Here is a 17566-nt window from a genome sequence, read left to right as displayed (position 1 = left end):
ATCCGTCGTGATACCACTGCATTTGCTGGAATGTGATTGTCTCCCTTCCCTCCCTCCCTCCCTCCCTCCCTCCCTCGTGTCTCTGTCTCCTGCTGAAATTGCAGATGGTATCGCTGTGACAGAAAAGGGAAGGAAGTTTTTTGTTTGCAGTGATGGAAGCTTCGCAGAGCGAGCGGCGCCGTCTAATCCAGCACAGCTTGGTGGGGGGGCGGCTGTCATCAGATCCTGATGAGGGAAGTTGACAGCGAAGTCGGGGGAAGACTGTGGTGTTTTAGATGCTGATGAGTGCGTGGAGTAGCTGCAGTAGTGATATGTGCGTCAGACTCAGAGGAGTCGTCCTCTCACTCGTGTCTTGGATTCTGAACTCAAGTCTCAGATGTAGTTTTTTCTTTTTTTAGTTCACCGCAGGATTAAACATGTCGTACATACAGTTAGTTTCTGAGGCGATTTTAAAGCATCTCTCCAGGGAGAAGCAACTAAACCCAGAATCATTTCTTTATCCCCTCTTCTTTTCGTCATTATTTTTCTCTTTTCTCTCAAACTCGTGGTCTCAGCACAGTGGGATGTACTGCAGCTGGAGAACATCCATCAATTTTGCTGTCAATTTAGGTTTGAAATTTGTCTCTGAAAAACTTTCTGAAAGCCTCTACATCAATAATTAAAGTTGTCTAAAAAAACAAGCTGATGTCTTTACCCATCAATATCCAGAGAAGAGAAGCCCAGACTTTCCTCTCTCTCTCTCTGGCCTTTTCGTTCGGCTCTTCCAGGGAATACTGAAGCGACTTTAGCCCTATCCAGAAGGGATTAGTTTTACATGGGGAGGTGGACTAGTGTCATTTTACTTCAGGACATCTGTAATATGTCCTGATATGGCTTAGTCATCAGAAATCTGGGTACCACAATTTGGAGTGGTAAATCGCCTCGTCTGTCCCAAGACCCCTTTCTGTCACGGAGCCACCACTACGACCGTCGCAGGCCTGGGAAACCAGCTCTGTGCGCTCCCGCAACGGGTGTACCCCAGATGGGTATACCCTAGACAGGTGACCACTAGACGGGTATTCCCTAGACAGGTGAACACTAGACAGGTATACCCTTGACAGGTGTACCCTAGATGGGTTTACCCTGGAAGGGTTTACCCTAGACAGGTGAACACTAGACGGGTATACCCTGGACAGATGTACCCTAGACAAAGCACATCTATTGTCACCCTATTTACCCTATTCTGGGGCGCCAACAAGGGCCTTGATCGGGAGGACAAGGGTTGGAGCGAACTCAGTGATGCCTGAATTGGAAACGGCGCCACCACTACCCCATGACCTACTGCATCGCTGGCTCTGTTGGCAGATACGCGTAAACAACTTCACCCTGACTTCCCGGTCACCGAGTGGCACCTGATTTAAGCGCCACCGTCATCTTCTGTCGTCATGTTCATACTACACTGCTTTTTGATATCACACAAGTGCAGACACTCGTCATAGCAACATAGCGCCGCCATGCTTGAAAATCCACGGACAACTATTTGTAGACAGGAGATGTTTACGCATATGTTTCCTGCTGGTCTATTTGCACGGGATGAGTATTACCAGGGGTCATTTTTCCAGATCTTTCTTGACTGACATGGTCGGGTAATGATTACTGACATGGCACATTCAGACGGGACTAAAATCACTGAGAAGCTCTGGTCATAGTGACTACCTTCACCTCATGTATAGGGCTCCTTGAAAAGGACTACAGTTTCTCCAGCGAGTCCTGGGTCTTCGCCGGGGGCCTCCTCCTGGTTGGATGTCACCAGGGAGGGTTGTCCAATGTGCAACGTAAATAAGCCACAAGGCAGAAACACAGCTTTGTGAACCCAGAGTTTTCAAAAGTCTCCGTTTTCAGGGACAAAAAAAAACTACATTTACACGTAGACAGAAAAACAAAACACCATCTTTGTTTTGGACAAGGTATGAATCACCTGTGGGCATATTTTCACTATAGTGCTGACAAACCACCTGTAAACCTTACTGCATGTTCCCCATCATTCTCCTCATCTAAGATTAGACACTGAATCATCGCTGCAAGGCACTGTGGGAGAACTCCGGGGACTCAGAGCAAACACAACTTCAGTCTCATTAAATTGTGTAAGTTGTGTTTGGCCGCGAGGGACAAACTCCTCAAAGACGTGGCATATACGCTTTGTCACGTCCAGGCCTTCACTGCAGGAAGTGGTTAGTAACCGAGTTCCAAGTAAGAAACATTTATTTGTGCGGCTATATAGTGCTACCAAATCACAAGTCTGATCATTAAAATTTGTTGTTATGTTGCTGTGGTTTCTCTATGCTGCTGCTGCTGCTGCTGATTTCTTTGTCTCTGACAGCCTTTGTGCAGTTTTGGGAAAAGTAAAAGTAAACTTCACACCAGATTCTCATTAACCTCCTATCTCGATTCCGTCTGATGAGACGTTTTGTGGCGCTCCCTCGCCGTGGAAACCACACAGATCTGTGCCGACTCGTTCCTCCAGCATTTCACTCCTCTCTTCTTCTTCATTTACCCGCTGCAGCGCTGCGGCGTCCCCCTGCTCCCCTCTAATGCTTTCTGATGTGTCTTCAGATCAGCCTCAAGGAGCAGGAGAGCAGGGGGAGGAGGACGAGGAGGAGGAAGAGTAGCCAGCAGGATTTAATCCCATGAAAGACCAATTTTCTGATTCCTTCAGATGACCTGGTGTAAGAAATGTAAACTTTAATAAGTTGTATAGTTCAGGCCTGACACGTGCAGACACGGTGTCAGTGAAAACATGAATTTACAAACAGATATTAGTGGATCAACAAAATGAAAACCACATCAGCTTAAATCTACGATATTGTAAGATTATAGTCTTGCCTGTCAGACAGCATTTACTGACTGGAAACTGAAATCTGTGCAGATTTGTAAACAATTTGTTCTCTGCACCAAACTCCATAGAGAAAATCAGTGATTAAAGATCTGCTGCTTTCGTTCGTCAGTTCAAATGTCTGACTTTGTGACTTCAGTGTTTGAAATCCTTTGTTCAGATTGACCGCAGTGACACAAACTGACCACACGAGGCAGCAGTAGACCAGCACCTCCTCTGTCACTGCAAGCTAAAAATGCAGAATTTCTCCATGGGCTTTGGTGCAGGAGATTCAGCGAGGTTACAAACTTCAGTTTCCCGTCAGAAAATGAGATGAAGCATTCAGCATATTCTAAAAATATGATGGACTCGAGCATGTGTAGATTTTATTAGGCTGGGTTTTTGCTATGTGGCTAAATCAGGTTTCCTGGTAGAACCTGAAATACATAGAACCACATTTAAAAAAAACACCTTCAAAGTCTAACTAAACCCTTAAACCACTTAGTTCAGGTGTAAACCAGTGTATATGTATCTAGTTATTTGTGGATCCAGGTGTAAATCTTCACAGTTTAGTATAAAGTGCTGGAATTATATATGTTGTGATGAAAACTGGTGTATCTGCTGCCCTCTCTGGTCAAACACCACAACTTTTTGCACATCAAACAAGCTGCAAAATAATTTGACACAAATACCTGATTGACGTAAAAATGTGCATCTACTTGCGATTTTGGACGTGAATTCACCCCTTACCAAAAAATCTGTCACTGGTTCACCCTTTCATCGTCCTCTTGTCCAACCAGCCTCCAGAGGCTTGTTGTCCCAGACTCCTCCTCCTTTTATCAACAGTGGAGTCAAATTTCACTGCCAGACCTCCCTCTCTCCCCCTCAGCTCTCAGCCCACTTCTTGGCATTATTTGTAATAGGGTGGAGGGAGCCTCAGGCGAGGATTCCATTTGTAGCCTGAAATTAGACTTTTCAAGTCTCGAGTTTTCAAGTGGAAAGTTCTGGAACGCTGTATTCGTTCCCCTGAAGGTCGGTTCTCATTTGACACTTTTTCAGTCCTGATCATTTTGCTTCCTTTTCTCAAGTTCTTTTTTTTATTTATTTTTGCTAACCCTGTTTTACTCGTGGACGCCTCGACTCGCGAACATTAATCTTCCCAAACTGTCACGATGTTAATGTATTTTCGTCTTTCCTCTCCTATGCCCTCGCCCTCTGATTTTTCTGCCCTTTCCTCGTTCCGTCTCCTCGACAAACTGCCGCACAACCACAGAAAACACAACTACACGTTACTGTAATTGAGGTGATGACACTCACTCGCTGTTTCACAGTGGAGACCTGCGATGATCGCGATGACCTGTGTGCTGTCCGGGAAAAGCTAAGAACATGTAATTCTTAGAGGTCAAGAACAGTAGATTCATGTATTTTTAGTTTCTTCTCGTTTGAAGCTTTTTTGCATAAACCTCTGTCTGTGTGTGTTTAATCTCTTTTCTATTCAAATCCACTCCTTTGTTTTCATCTCACATCCACCCTCACTCCTCCATCAGCATCACAGTGGGTGGTGTGTGCGTGTGTGTGAGTGTCCACTCGTCTCGGCGGTCGGTGACCTGGACAGGAAGACTCCCACTGACACCGCCAAAATAAAGCAAATGAGAAACAAAAGAAAAGTGGGGCCTTGGTGATTGTGACGATCAATTATCGTAGAGAGAGAGAGACGGAGCGAGAGTGAGTGAAAATGAAATATTATCATCATCAGAGGAGAGAGGTCGACACTTTGAGTGGTCGATGAGAGGGTGAGGGTTTTCAAATCTGACTTGATTTTAAAAACGTAAATATCTTAACACGTGTTTAACACAAGATTTTAAATCGTCTTTTTCTCGTCTCGTTTCCTCTTTGTTCATTCAGATTAGTGGATTAACTGTTTAAAAATGAGACACTGAAGGACAAAGGGACAGAGGTCAGATCTCACAAACTTTATTAAATTACTTTTAAATCTCATAAAGTGCTGGATTTACTTTATTCTAGTGTAGACTGAAGACAGAGATGTAATTAAATTCCAGTGGATGTTAATTTAGATTTTCTTTGAGAACTTTAAACTGTTCAGCAGAGGTCAGGGTGGACTTCACAGGACGTCCACAGTCGTGCTGCTGAAGGTCACCTACGCTGAGATGATGAACGTTCACCACACTGCTGCCCAAAATATGCCAAAAGTGTTTAGTCTGCGTCTAATCAGGTCCTCGTGTCTATGTCTCTGTCTCTGGCCTCATTAAACAAATCCCCCTCCTGTCTTCTGCTCTGCCCGTCGTCCCGTTGGCTCAGCTGTGGACAAACAACACCACAAATAAACACAGGACGGATGCAGCAGCTACATGTCCCACAGCCACACGTCTCGCAGCCACACGTCCCACAGCCACATGTCACCACAGCCACATGTCCCTGCAGCCACATGTCCCCGCAGCCACATGTCCCTGCAGCTACACGTCCCTGCTGCCACAGCCACACGTCCCTGCAGCCACAGACATACTTCCCTGCAGCCACATGTCCCCGCAGCCACACATCCCTGCAGCCACATGTCCCCGCAGCCACACGTCCCTGCAGCCACATGTCCCCGCAGCCACACGTCCCTGCAGCCACACGTCCCTGCAGCCACATGTCCCCGCAGCCACACGTCCCTGCAGCCACACGTCCCTGCAGCCACATGTCCCCGCAGCCACACGTCCCTGCAGCTACACGTCCCTGCAGCCACAGCCACACGTCCCTGCAGCCACAGACATACTTCCCTGCAGCCACATGTCCCCGCAGCCACACGTCCCTGCAGCCACACGTCCCCGCAGCCACAGCCACACGTCCCTGCAACCACAGACATACTTCCCTGCAGCCACATGTCCCCGCAGCCACACGTCCCTGCAGCCACACGTCCCTGCAGCCACATGTCCCCGCAGCCACACGTCCCTGCAGCTACACGTCCCTGCAGCCACAGCCACACGTCCCTGCAGCCACAGACATACTTCCCTGCAGCCACATGTCCCCGCAGCCACACGTCCCTGCAGCCACACGTCCCCGCAGCCACAGCCACACGTCCCTGCAGCCACAGACATACTTCCCTGCAGCCACATGTCCCCGCAGCCACACGTCCCTGCAGCCACACGTCCCCGCAGCCACAGCCACACGTCCCCGCAGCCACAGCCACACGTCCCTGCAGCCACAGCCACACGTCCCTGCAGCCACACGTCCCCGCAGCAAAATATCCAAATATCAAACACAGAATTTAGACGTTGCTCCTGCAGACGTCAGCGTTTCTTTAAGTGTTTGCTGTTTTTAAATATTTTCATGCCGTGCATTTTCATTTGTAAATGAGCTCAATCTGTGAATCAATCTTTATTTATGTAGCACTTTTCATACATATAAATGAACACAAAGGGCTTTACATAAAACATCCACCGGTGGAACAGTCGCTCACCTAAACCTCCCACATACACACTAAAGGAGCTGAGGAAACAGTGTACATTACATACTCAGCATTATGTAAATGAGGAAGCACCAGAGTCAGAGTTATACATGAGAAAATAAGTAAAACTAGGAGATAAACAAAGGAATTAAGAAGTACACGAAGAATTAAAATGATGTAATACATAGGGTAAACTAAAGATTTCATACACTTATTGAATAATAATAATGATAACAATAACTATGATAAATATCCAATAAGGGGCTACAGTAGCATGTGGTAGAGCGAGTCATTTGAAAGATGAGTGAATGGGTGTGAATGTACTGTGAAGCAGCTTTGAGTCGTCATCAAGAAAAAGTGCTATATAAATACAAAGCATTTAAATAGTTACTAAAGAAATTGTATAAAAATGTTTATGGAAAATAAAAAAGTACTCGAAGTAACTAGCAAAACAGTGCGGTGAAGTTTTGTAAATAAACTGTATTGGACTGATATTGTTATTGGCTGATCTTTGAGGTTATGATATTATGTAAAAGTTAAATAGAGATAATAATAAACTGGTTAAAATCAAAATCAATACAACCACATGGTTCACTGTTGAACTGTAGTTTCACGACAGTAAACCCATGTACGCGATACGGAAACGGAATAAAAACATTAATTCTCCTCATGCCACACCCTCTCCTGTCTAAGCTCCACCCCAAAACACCAAAACGTATTTTTGGCTGCATTTTTACTTCATTTCCTACAATGAATTACAGATCCAAGCTTCAAGGAGGATTGATCATTGGTGTTTTGGCCATAATAAAAACTGTTTCCAATCATCACAGATGGCAACATGATTTTGATGATGTTTTCAATGTCGTATGAAGATAGCAGCGATAATCCAACAGTAATCAGGGCATGAAATCACTGTGTGATTGAGACTTTAACATCCAGCAGATCAGCTCGTCTCTGTGTCCAGCGGCTGCAGCGTCGTCGTCGTCGGTCGAGGGGGTTTCGACGGCACAATGTGGGAGTAATTTTGGGTTCCGCTCCGGCGAGAACCCGTAGCCTGTTTCCTTTTGAAAAAGCTCCAAACGTTGGAGGCGAATTTCACGGCCAGTTTGGCGGCAGGAAGTGTCTTTGGTCGGGGGGTGTTTGTGTAAACAGCTCGTAATGGTTTGAGCCCACAGACACACACACACACACACACACAGATGTTTCTCCTCTGACTGTGCACCATCGTCCACTGTGTATATCACACACACACACACACACACACACACACACACACACACACACGTGTATACAATGCTGGCATCTGCTCACAGAGACAATAATTCTCCTCATTCAGATTCAGTGAAGCCTACAGACGACGACACAAGTGAGAGTCATTACTGCAGCCAACCACTTTATAATGTGCTTTACTTTTTTCATCGTCTTTCATAAGAGTTTTTATGGCTGCTGTTGTACAATCATGTCATATTTACGCTTTATGATACAAAAGAAATGTGGACGTCGGATTCCAGAATGGCTGCAGTAGTAAAAACACCCTACTTTTACTGTTCATTGCACTTTTATCGTATTTGTGTCACATTAAATCGGTCGTACACACAGAACTGCTCCGTCTTTTGGCCTGAGACATGTTTGTTTGTGCAAAATATCGTACATGTAGCGTTGATTTTTTGACTGGTATTGCTAACTGTGGCTAAAACTAGCTAGTTTATGCGTTATGTAGGTAACCACCGTATACTTAGTACAAAAGGGTCAGAATTTCCATATTACCACTTAAAAATGTGCATTTATACGTGTAAACACACTTCTTGTACTCAGAACCTGTACTCAAGTAATTTGTTTTTGTACACAAAAGCTGAGGACGTCAGATATTTTGGTTAGCTAAGGTGACGATACTCGGAAATAGAGGTCAAGCAATAGGGTCATGGAAAAAAGAGAAAGGAACATTAAACTAGTGTTTATAATAATATGTCAAACATAAAAACTTGAATTAAATGAACTCTAGTGAAGTTTAAAAAACCTGAACTTACCAAAAACCAAAAAAATCACCTTAACTACTATCACATTTTTACTATTTAAATTCAGTGTCACTGCTTTATTTAACCGTTAAACAGCCTTTTATGGCTGTCATCCCTACACCAAAGTCCAGTGAGAAAATCAGTGATTTTTGCTCACAGGGAAACAGGAGTTACTGGTCTACTGCTGCCTCCTGTGGCCAGTTTGTGTCATTGAAGTTAATGTGAACGTAGGTTTCACAACACTGAAGTCACAAATATAATATAGCTAAATGTAGTGATGGAGGCAGCAGCGGATCGACAACTGTTTACCGCTCTGTAAAATCGCTGATTTTCTCTATGGACTTTGGTGTGGGCGGAGCGCGCGGTGTACAATGCCTCTGCTGTTCGTACTTTCAGGTAAATAGTGGCCGGGACCAGGTTTCCGTATCACGTAAGACTTACTGTAGATGATTCACATGACATATTTGATGGAAATAAGACCTAATTTCGTTTTTCCTGTAATTATACTTCATTATTAGCCAGTTCAAAATGACACACATTGGCTCTTGGTTCACCTTGAATCTCCCTGAAAAAGCACTAACTCGTTAAAATTCAGGACAGGATCAGTTTGAGAAGCGAGTCCATTTCAGTTGTTGACGTTTACCAGGCGACGCTGATGAATGGAACGCCGCAGCAGAGCAGAGTGGATTAAAAGCCTCTCAGATATTTGAAGTCTCCGCCTCCTCTGTCGGGGTTTTACTGTCACTGATGTCACTGAAAGGAGTCACACCGCGGTCAGTTTGGACGACTTCTCTCCCGTTACTCGGTCTGTACGAGTGTTTCCAGTAAGCACTGATCAGTGACTCATTTTCCCATCAGGAGAACGTTATAAAGGCTTTAACTAAGTCCCTTTATGTAGTCTAAACTGTCTGCCAGAAAAAAGGCTTGAGGTCAGCACATGAGCTCTGATACCAAGGTTTTTTCCATTTGGTCTTAAAGTGGTAAATAAAAAAAAAGGCCTGATTCAGCTCAGGTCAGTTTGGGCAGATTTGTTTGTACGAGACTCGGGATTTGTCACGTTTTTCCCCGTCGCAGCAGTTTGACCGCTCGATGGCAGCAGATGGTTTCACACGGAACCATCTGGAAAGGCTTCCGTCAGAAGAGCGACAACATCAACACTCTTTGTAATTCTGATTTACCTGATGCTGCAGCAGCATGTTCACTAAACTCTATTGTTAATAATGAACATCTGCAGACAATAAGCTCCTCCCCTTTATGGACGCTGATTATCCATCTGAATAATCCTCAAAAGATTAGGAGACCAGGGTTACAGTAACTAAATCCCTAAACCACTTTTTGAGTTGAAAATGTATCTTTTTAGACGGGTTAGTTTATTTGTCCTTGCTTTTTCACCCTCTTGACTAATCAGGGAAAAAGGGGGAGGGGCCCATTTCTAAATGTCGGAGCTACTAAATTGTCGCCATGTACAAATAACAAGGAAAATTGGCCCTGAAATAGCATTTCTCATTATATATAATATTATATATCGTTATATTCTCATAATTTTTATCTTCTCCCTGTCCCTGACTCCTCCCCCTTTTATAAATGTGATAATAAATGTGAGAAGCAGGTGAATACGAAACATTTTCTTTTAAAAAAATCGCATTTTCAGAGCAAAACCGCTGTTTGTGTGAATAAAACGCAACACATTTTGAATAAAGTGCTTAAAATTGCTTGAAATACCGACTGTATTCACTGTGATCTGTCACAAAAACAGCTCATTGTCTGAGTCTAAATGAAAACCAGGCCTGGACCTCACTTTGGTGTGACCGTGACTCTTAGACAACACAGTTTTGGTTGTTTGTAGCAAACTTCCACGGAAGTAATCAGAGAAATTATAAGATAATGGAGTAAAAGTCCCATGAGTGAGGGTGCGGTAGAAACAACGCCCAGAAAAACACATTAACCACAGCTGCACGGTGCTGGAAAAGCCTGATAAATGACCTTGGAAGTGCTTGAAAATGTGTAGGAACCATGAAAGTCGCAGTTTTACGCCTCCACAGAGCAAATATTCTCTTTTCATTCTGCTTATACTCATGTTTTTATTTGCCTGGTTGTCGATCAGCAGTATTTTTAATCTAAATCATCCCTCCCTCCGTTCTCAGGTATTCTGTCCTTCACAACGGGAACCACGCGGTGCAGGAGGAGAAGAAGTCTCCGCTCACCGAGTCCTGCTTGTGACCAAACGACGACTCCTCAGTCACATCTCCGCGCTCCGGCCTTTTCCTGTCGCCACAGGAGACGACGGACGGAACCCGGACCTCCACGCGTCCAACACCGACACTTCAACCACCTGCTGGGATTCCAGGAGATCCAGGAGAGGAACGTGACATTTACCGATGAAACTCGAACCTGTGGTCTCTGAAAGAAAGGGTCAGGGACCGGAAACAAAAGCCAGTTTTCAGTCTGTTGCTGGTTCTGCTCGGTCAGACTGAAAACCGACCGTCCTCAGAGAACCTGCAGGAGTGTAGGAGAACTTCACGGCACGAGATGTGATTAATGACCGTGTCTGGGAGTCGTGGGATCGTGAATTTTGTTGCCAAAGCTATTTGATATAACACACGTGTACATTAAGCTTTTTTTTGGTTCTTTTCCAGCAAAAAAAAAAAGATTAACAACAGAGTTTAGAGGATTGTTGAAAACATTTGAGCTTTTAAAAGCAAGTGTTATCAGGACCAGAGGCAGCAGAGAGTTTAGAACAACATGTCTCCCTCACATCACTGCGACACACAGCCGGAGAACCTTTCATTTCTTTTTTTTCTTTGTCTCCCAGGTCAAATCTTTGCGGCTTTGTTAAATCCTCACTAAGCTGAGAGGAAAATGCAGCCGTGAGTCCTCGACCCAAACTGTCCAAGTGCATTATTACAGAGGCTGCTACTTCATCACGACACCACCAGTTCATTAGTTCACGTTTCCACACAATAAGACAAACACGTCACACACGTGTGGGAAAATGCACGGATCTACAGACACTGTGATATGTGTGTGTGTTTGTGTGTGGAGACCAGAACCTCATTTTCTGAGAAACTGGTTTAAGTTTAGGACTTAAGATTTGAATTGTGGTTGAGGTTAGACATTAACTGGTTATGGTTAAGGTTAGTGATAAGTCTGTACTGACGTCTTTGTGAGGACCAGAAAAAAACGAATAAGGAAGTAAGGACAATTTGTGAAAGAGAGGACCTCTTCTTCTTCTTCGAATCATCTCCAGCGCTGTACTTTCAAAGTTCTTAAGTACAGTTTGAAGTTCTCCTTCCTTCTCATCCTCATTCCTTCTTCTTCTTCGGCTGGTCCTAAACCTAAAACCCAAGTCTCATTAGGTGGTACTGGTCCTCACATTCTGTCCCACCTTAAAAGGTTTTGAGGACAATTTGTGAAAGAGAGGACCTCTTCTTCTTTCTTCTTCTTCTTCTAATCATCTCCAGCGCTGTACTCTGAGGTGCACTTCAAAGTTTTGAAGTGCAGTTTGAAGTTCTCCTTCCTTCTCGTCCTCATTCCTTCTTCTCCTTCGCCTCATCCTAAACCCTAAAACCCAAGTCTCACATTCTGCCCCAGCTTAAATGTCGGGTTAAGGGTTGGGGTTAGGCATTTAGGTGTGATGGTTAAGGTTAAGGTTAAGGTAAGGGACTAATGTCCAAACGTGTCTTCACAGAGAATGCTGTACAAGAATGTGTGTGTGTGTGTATTTCGTATGTTTGTACGAATGAAAACACCAGGTTTTTTTTTTCTTTCACGCTCATCTCTACCTCGCTTTGAGGCTATGCTAAAGAATGTAGCAGACTTTGTTTTCTGGTAACACTTTACATTACAATCATAGTATAGATTGACAATATAATTGCTATTATTTGGCTTATTAGGTAATAAGCTTGGTATTATTATTATTAATAATTCTCCACTCCAAGAAAACAAGATGCATTCAATGACCCTGGTCCTGCTGCTGCTGCCACCTTGTGGTAATAAATGCACCAACACCAACGAGGCAGTAATGAGGTCACTGGAGAAATGTTATTTTCACTTAATTTAATGTTACATTTAGGTCAATATTTCGAGCAGCTCTTCCCTCTTTGAGCTTGAGTTTGCCACGTTATGCTTTCAGCATATTTTGTGAGCATGAGATACCTTTGAGGTTATTCTGGGGGAATATTTTAAACAGTATTTGGCCCCTTTTTGGAAATATAGCTTTAAAAATAAACATATTTGCATAATGCAAGCACATTTTTGACTCCCATGATCATAAGAGTGATAAAAACTTTAAAAAAATACGCTTAACTATGAGGAATTATGCAATTCATTAAGATAAAATATTTGAATCAATTGACAGCCCTGAAAAACATGTTGTTACTATAATAATATCGCCTTATTACCACAGTATTACATCGTTTTTACCAAGCTGGGAATGAACGGAAAAAGAGACGTTATCCCTCAAAGTCAAATAAAGAAAAAATAGCAATTCAGTGGTTTATAGAGCAGTGTTACATTTAAGAACAGCTAAGGCAAAAAAAAAACAGAATGTAAACAAATAAAACTGTAATGTAAACGATCAAATTAAACTGTAATGTAAAGTTTTACCATTTTTTTTAACCATTCGTTCACATTCATTTCAAGCTGTGTCTCAGTTCAGTGGATGCTTATTACGTAGTACGAAAGCAGCATAACTGTCGCTCACACCGACGATCGCATGTCACGCGCCGCGGGAAATCTTTCATGATGGAACGATTTCAGTAATCTGTGTAATTTCACGTTAACAGAAGAAAGGAGGAACTTAATTTTCTTTGAAGTAAAAGTAAAAGATCTCCAGATTAGCACAAGCCAAGACTATAATTTTATCACTTTTTGAAACTGTCTGTAAAATCTTGACATTTGTGGCTTGAGTTCCGCGTGTTGACTAGCGCCTCTCATCGTGGCGTGACAGATTATCGCGCACAGTTTCGACCTCAAAGGCTAAGCTGAAACGTCATGTTATATCACGTTAGCACTGTTGCCTAGAAATAGAATTGCGGCTAGACATTGCGCAGTTTGTTAATGAAAACATGAAAATCTACTTTTTAAAAACACTTTTCCAGTTAGTTATTGAGTTGAGTTCAAGCCTGGTGCTTATATTAAAAAATATGTTCTCTTTGATTAGTTTTATCATTATTTTATGCCACGATCTCCTGTCAGAATATTCATCATTAGTCAAATGAGTCATTTGAAGAAGCCTTGAAAGAAGGAGACACAAATAACACTAGTGATTGAAGGAAAGGGACGGCCACTGGATTGAGACACAGCTTAAATCCAACCATTTCCCCTTTTACCCTTCATACAATACCTTTTTCTCTCAGTTATTATTCAGTTTCATGTCGTTTTCACCTGCAGGTTTTCCCTCTCCCTGTGTCCATTACTTGTTATGACAGTTTACACCACAGGCACTTTCACACAGGGTTCCCACCAGTCCTTGAAATCCTTGAAAGTTTGTGAAAATCACTCTAAATAGACATGGGCCATTGAATTTACCCCTTGTTTGTTGCGACGCCACCTACTGTTTCACGCAGGACAAACGTGGAGTCTTAATGACTAGCGGTGTTCACTGTCTCTCTCTCCGCCGTTGACGTGAGATTCCGTGCAGAACAATGAGCGAGTAAAGTTAACGTCCCATCTTAAGCTGTGGCAACACATTCTGTCCTTGAATTTGAGGCAAATTGGTCCTGGAAAGTCCTTGAATTTGGTGTGGGAACCTTGTTTATAACTAGTTTCATGTTTTTGTCCTCTTATTACTTGTTACATACAGTTTACACCACAGTTACCTTCACAAAACTGCTTAACTGGTCCCGCGATATTGAATTTCACCACATGATCAGTCCCCATTTACACTAAAAACATGGAAAAACACTCAAAATAAAGACTAGAGAATAAAAAAGTCCTTATTGTTTTACACACTTTGATTTGAAAAACCTGCTTCCTGTAGCACGTAACACGATGACCTTTCACTGCAGCGAGAAACAGGATGAAAATGTTGCTACAGAAAACAGTGGAAGAGGTTTACTGCAAAAAAAAGAAGAAAGAGGGAATAAACACGTACTAATCAATACTTTCATATTAACAATTGATTGACTGGGTCTGGATAATGTGAAGTGAGAGAAACTCTGCAGCTCTATAAAGTACTGGAGTTGTTTTTTAGCTCATTATATTGTTATCGGAACACTTTTACTGTCGGTGGGTGAGCGGAAAACCACGAGGTAATCAATAATACAGTTGAATTTATAACATGGATACGAACGTCAATGCCTCTCTTTATAGCAGCTTTAAAAAAGGTTGTCAATACAGTTTGAATTTCACTTTTTGCAACTGGATGGAACTGCATTATTCACCCAAAATGTACGTTTTTTTTCTCCTCTTGGTTTGTGGTTACGTCATCTCTAATGTTGAGTTTACTCTTATCCGTGCAGAAACAGAACATTTTTGTTTTTATGTTCTTTTTACGTTCTACGTAAGAACTTGGTATGGTTTCAAGAAATGTCTTCATACACACAAAACCCCTAGAAACAACCCTAAACACTGTAGTATATGCTAGGCTAACTCCAAAAGGGACCTCTGTCACATGGTTTGACCCTTAATATATTGCATTCTCCAAAGGCAGACTCGGTATACATACAGTATATATATTTAATCTGCTATAACACTAAATTTAAAAGAAAAACAACCTTTTATTCCTAAAAAAGTATGCAAAAAATGTCTGTTTCAGGTCATCAAATTTCAGTTTTCATATAAGCATTAGGATGAGTCCTTTATGCTGTATGCCTTTTGAAATCCGTTAAAGTGCTTCATTATTGATATACAGTAGAAACGAAGAATGGGGAAAGGAATTTATCTTTTAAAAGAACACCAACTCAAATGTTGAGCTAAAAATGTACTTTCTACGTTACGTACTTGAAAAGTGATCTGTAACCCTTCTTCCTCAGTTCTGTTGCTAGGTGACAACTCCCCCTGTCATATGGTTTGACCCTCAATGTAACATACTACATTCTCCAAAGGAGTAAAACTCATCTATAATCTGCTATATAACACTACATTTAAAAGAAAAACAACCTTTTGTGCCAAATATGTACAAACAAATTTACCCCCAGTTCTGTTGCTAGGCTAACTCCAAAATATAAGGAACCTCTGTCACATGGTCTGCAAAAAATATAAACATGAGGTTGAACCAGTCCTTCTTTACGGCGTAAACCTTTTTGAAAATCAGTTCAAATGCTTCATTATTGTCATAGAAACAGTGTTCTTTAACTCTTTTTGTGAATGAAGCGCTGACAATGTTTAAAAACACCTTGAAAATAAGGTCTCTGTGAGCAGACGTTAGCCTCCAAAAATGGTTTGCAAAAGATCAGATGCTCCCAAATTAGCTAATTAGATGAAAACACTGCTGAGCACTGATTTTGAAAAAAAAAATTAAAGAGAGCCAAAAAGCTCTTGACTGGAAACACGCAGGACGATGTAATTACAAACTCTCACAGAGACAAACCATTGACCCAGTTTAGTTCAAGTTCACACTTGAAAAGCAGGAGTGGAGACAGAAGAAGACGACGCTGGCTCTCGTGTTTCTCCAGATTCATGAATATGAGGCTCGCGTATGAGTGGGTTCAGTCAGGAGAGGAGGGTCAGGCGGCTCCGTCACTCCGTCACACATTAATATGCTTCATCGTAGCTCAGTTCACTTCAGTTCACTTCACTTATTTACATCCAGAAACACGTTTTTTACTCCGTTTACACACTAAAACAATTACTTTATGAAACCAGCGGGTCATAAATGATGAAAGACAAGTATATGGAGACTTTTTCCCTATTTTTTTCATCTCAGCTGTTGACCCAATTCCAATTTTCGAATTTACCAGGGTAGTGCGATTCCAGGGTAAAGCGTATTTGTTTTTGAATGAACACAGATTAGTGTGGATGTAGCCCAACGACCCATCCACACAACTTTTTTATCTTTTTTTTTTTTATCCACATCCAGGCCTAAAAAGGGCTTGAAAACACTGGGAGTGTGGACAGCAGGTCGATCCACATCAAGGCTTATTTGTTTTTTGAATGAAAACAGATTAGTGTGGATGTGGCCAAAGGGCCTGTCCACACGAAGAGAAAACACATGAATGTTTTAGCCAGAAAAAAAACGCAATTTTTCGAACTTCTCTGTTTTGATGGGCTTGAAAACACTGGGTTAGTGTGGACAGTACTGTGGATCCAGAGGAAAGCTTATTTGTTTTTGTCTGAAATCAGATTAGTGTGGATATAGCCAAATGGCCACAAAAATTAGTTGAGAAAATACAGAAATGTTTTAGGTTTTTTTTATCCACACAGAGCCCTAAAAACATAGTTTTCAAACCAGCTTTACAGTGCCACATACAGGCCTGGAAGAAGTACTACAGCATTTTCAGGGGGTTTTGTGTGGATTTCTTGAAATAAAAAGAAAATAAATATCATATGGGGAAAGTTCTGTTTCTGTGTGGGTAAGTGTTGCTGCACCTTTAGCTTTATTTTCTGGACGTTGATATTTTCAGCTTCAAACTAAAGGAAATTATTGGAAAAAGTTCTTTTGGACATTTCTGTGTCCCCCCCTTTACATTTTTTCATCCTGTTTGTTTTGTTTTTTGTCTTCCATAATTGAAGCACATGCACTTTTTTGTGATTTATGGAAAGATGAGTTTAGCAGTGTCATCTGATATATAAAGTAATTTATAAACGTAGACTTATTTACTCAGATAAACCCCCGCCAAAAACCAAGCTGTGGATTTCTCTCGGACTCTTTTTTTGTCCATTTGAATATTATTTATTTCCCGTAAATGTATAATTAAGTTCAAAGTGTGTCGTCTTTTCCTCGCTGACAAATATAACATTTCCACTGCCATTTACCTGATAAATTCATCCTCATTTTTTGAATGTTCAGTTTTTAATGATGTTTCCAGTTTCGGGAGAGAAAGTCCGTGTGTAGAAAAAGTCCAAACGGGGATTATAAAGCAGAGTTTGTCATGCTATTTATTTTTCTTTATAAAAAATGTGTTGAATTAATGATCAAAAGTTTGTATATTTTCATCAGGTAACTGTGAAATGTATAGATCACGATCATGCAAAACAAAACAAAAATATTAAAGTAATGGTCATTTCTCATTTACACTTTACTGCCTCGTCTGTTTGTTTCACTAAAAGTCTTTTATTGCATATTTGCAATCTCAACCAAATTCATTTTTG

General features: G+C 41.9%; 1 protein-coding gene across 2 annotated transcripts in view; it reads left to right on the top strand.

Moving 5' to 3' along the window:
- Positions 1-17496, top strand: part of htr4 (5-hydroxytryptamine receptor 4) — an 85452-nt gene extending 67956 nt beyond the window's left edge. Inside the window, exon 6 of one of the 2 annotated variants that reach the window (XM_058649091.1) lies at positions 10459-17496. In XM_058649091.1, the coding sequence (XP_058505074.1) occupies positions 10459-10534 (76 nt within the window). In that variant the 3' untranslated portion in view covers positions 10535-17496. The remainder of the gene's footprint in view (positions 1-10458) is intronic. The other variant, XM_058649092.1, reaches the window with a different exon arrangement.
- The last annotated feature ends 70 nt before the right edge of the window (positions 17497-17566 follow it).

Source organism: Solea solea, chromosome 14, assembly GCF_958295425.1.
Source record: "Solea solea chromosome 14, fSolSol10.1, whole genome shotgun sequence".
Classification (NCBI taxonomy): Eukaryota; Metazoa; Chordata; class Actinopteri; order Pleuronectiformes; family Soleidae; genus Solea; species Solea solea.
Note: the sequence above shows the minus strand (reverse complement) of the source record. Positions and strands in the feature narration are given on the sequence as shown.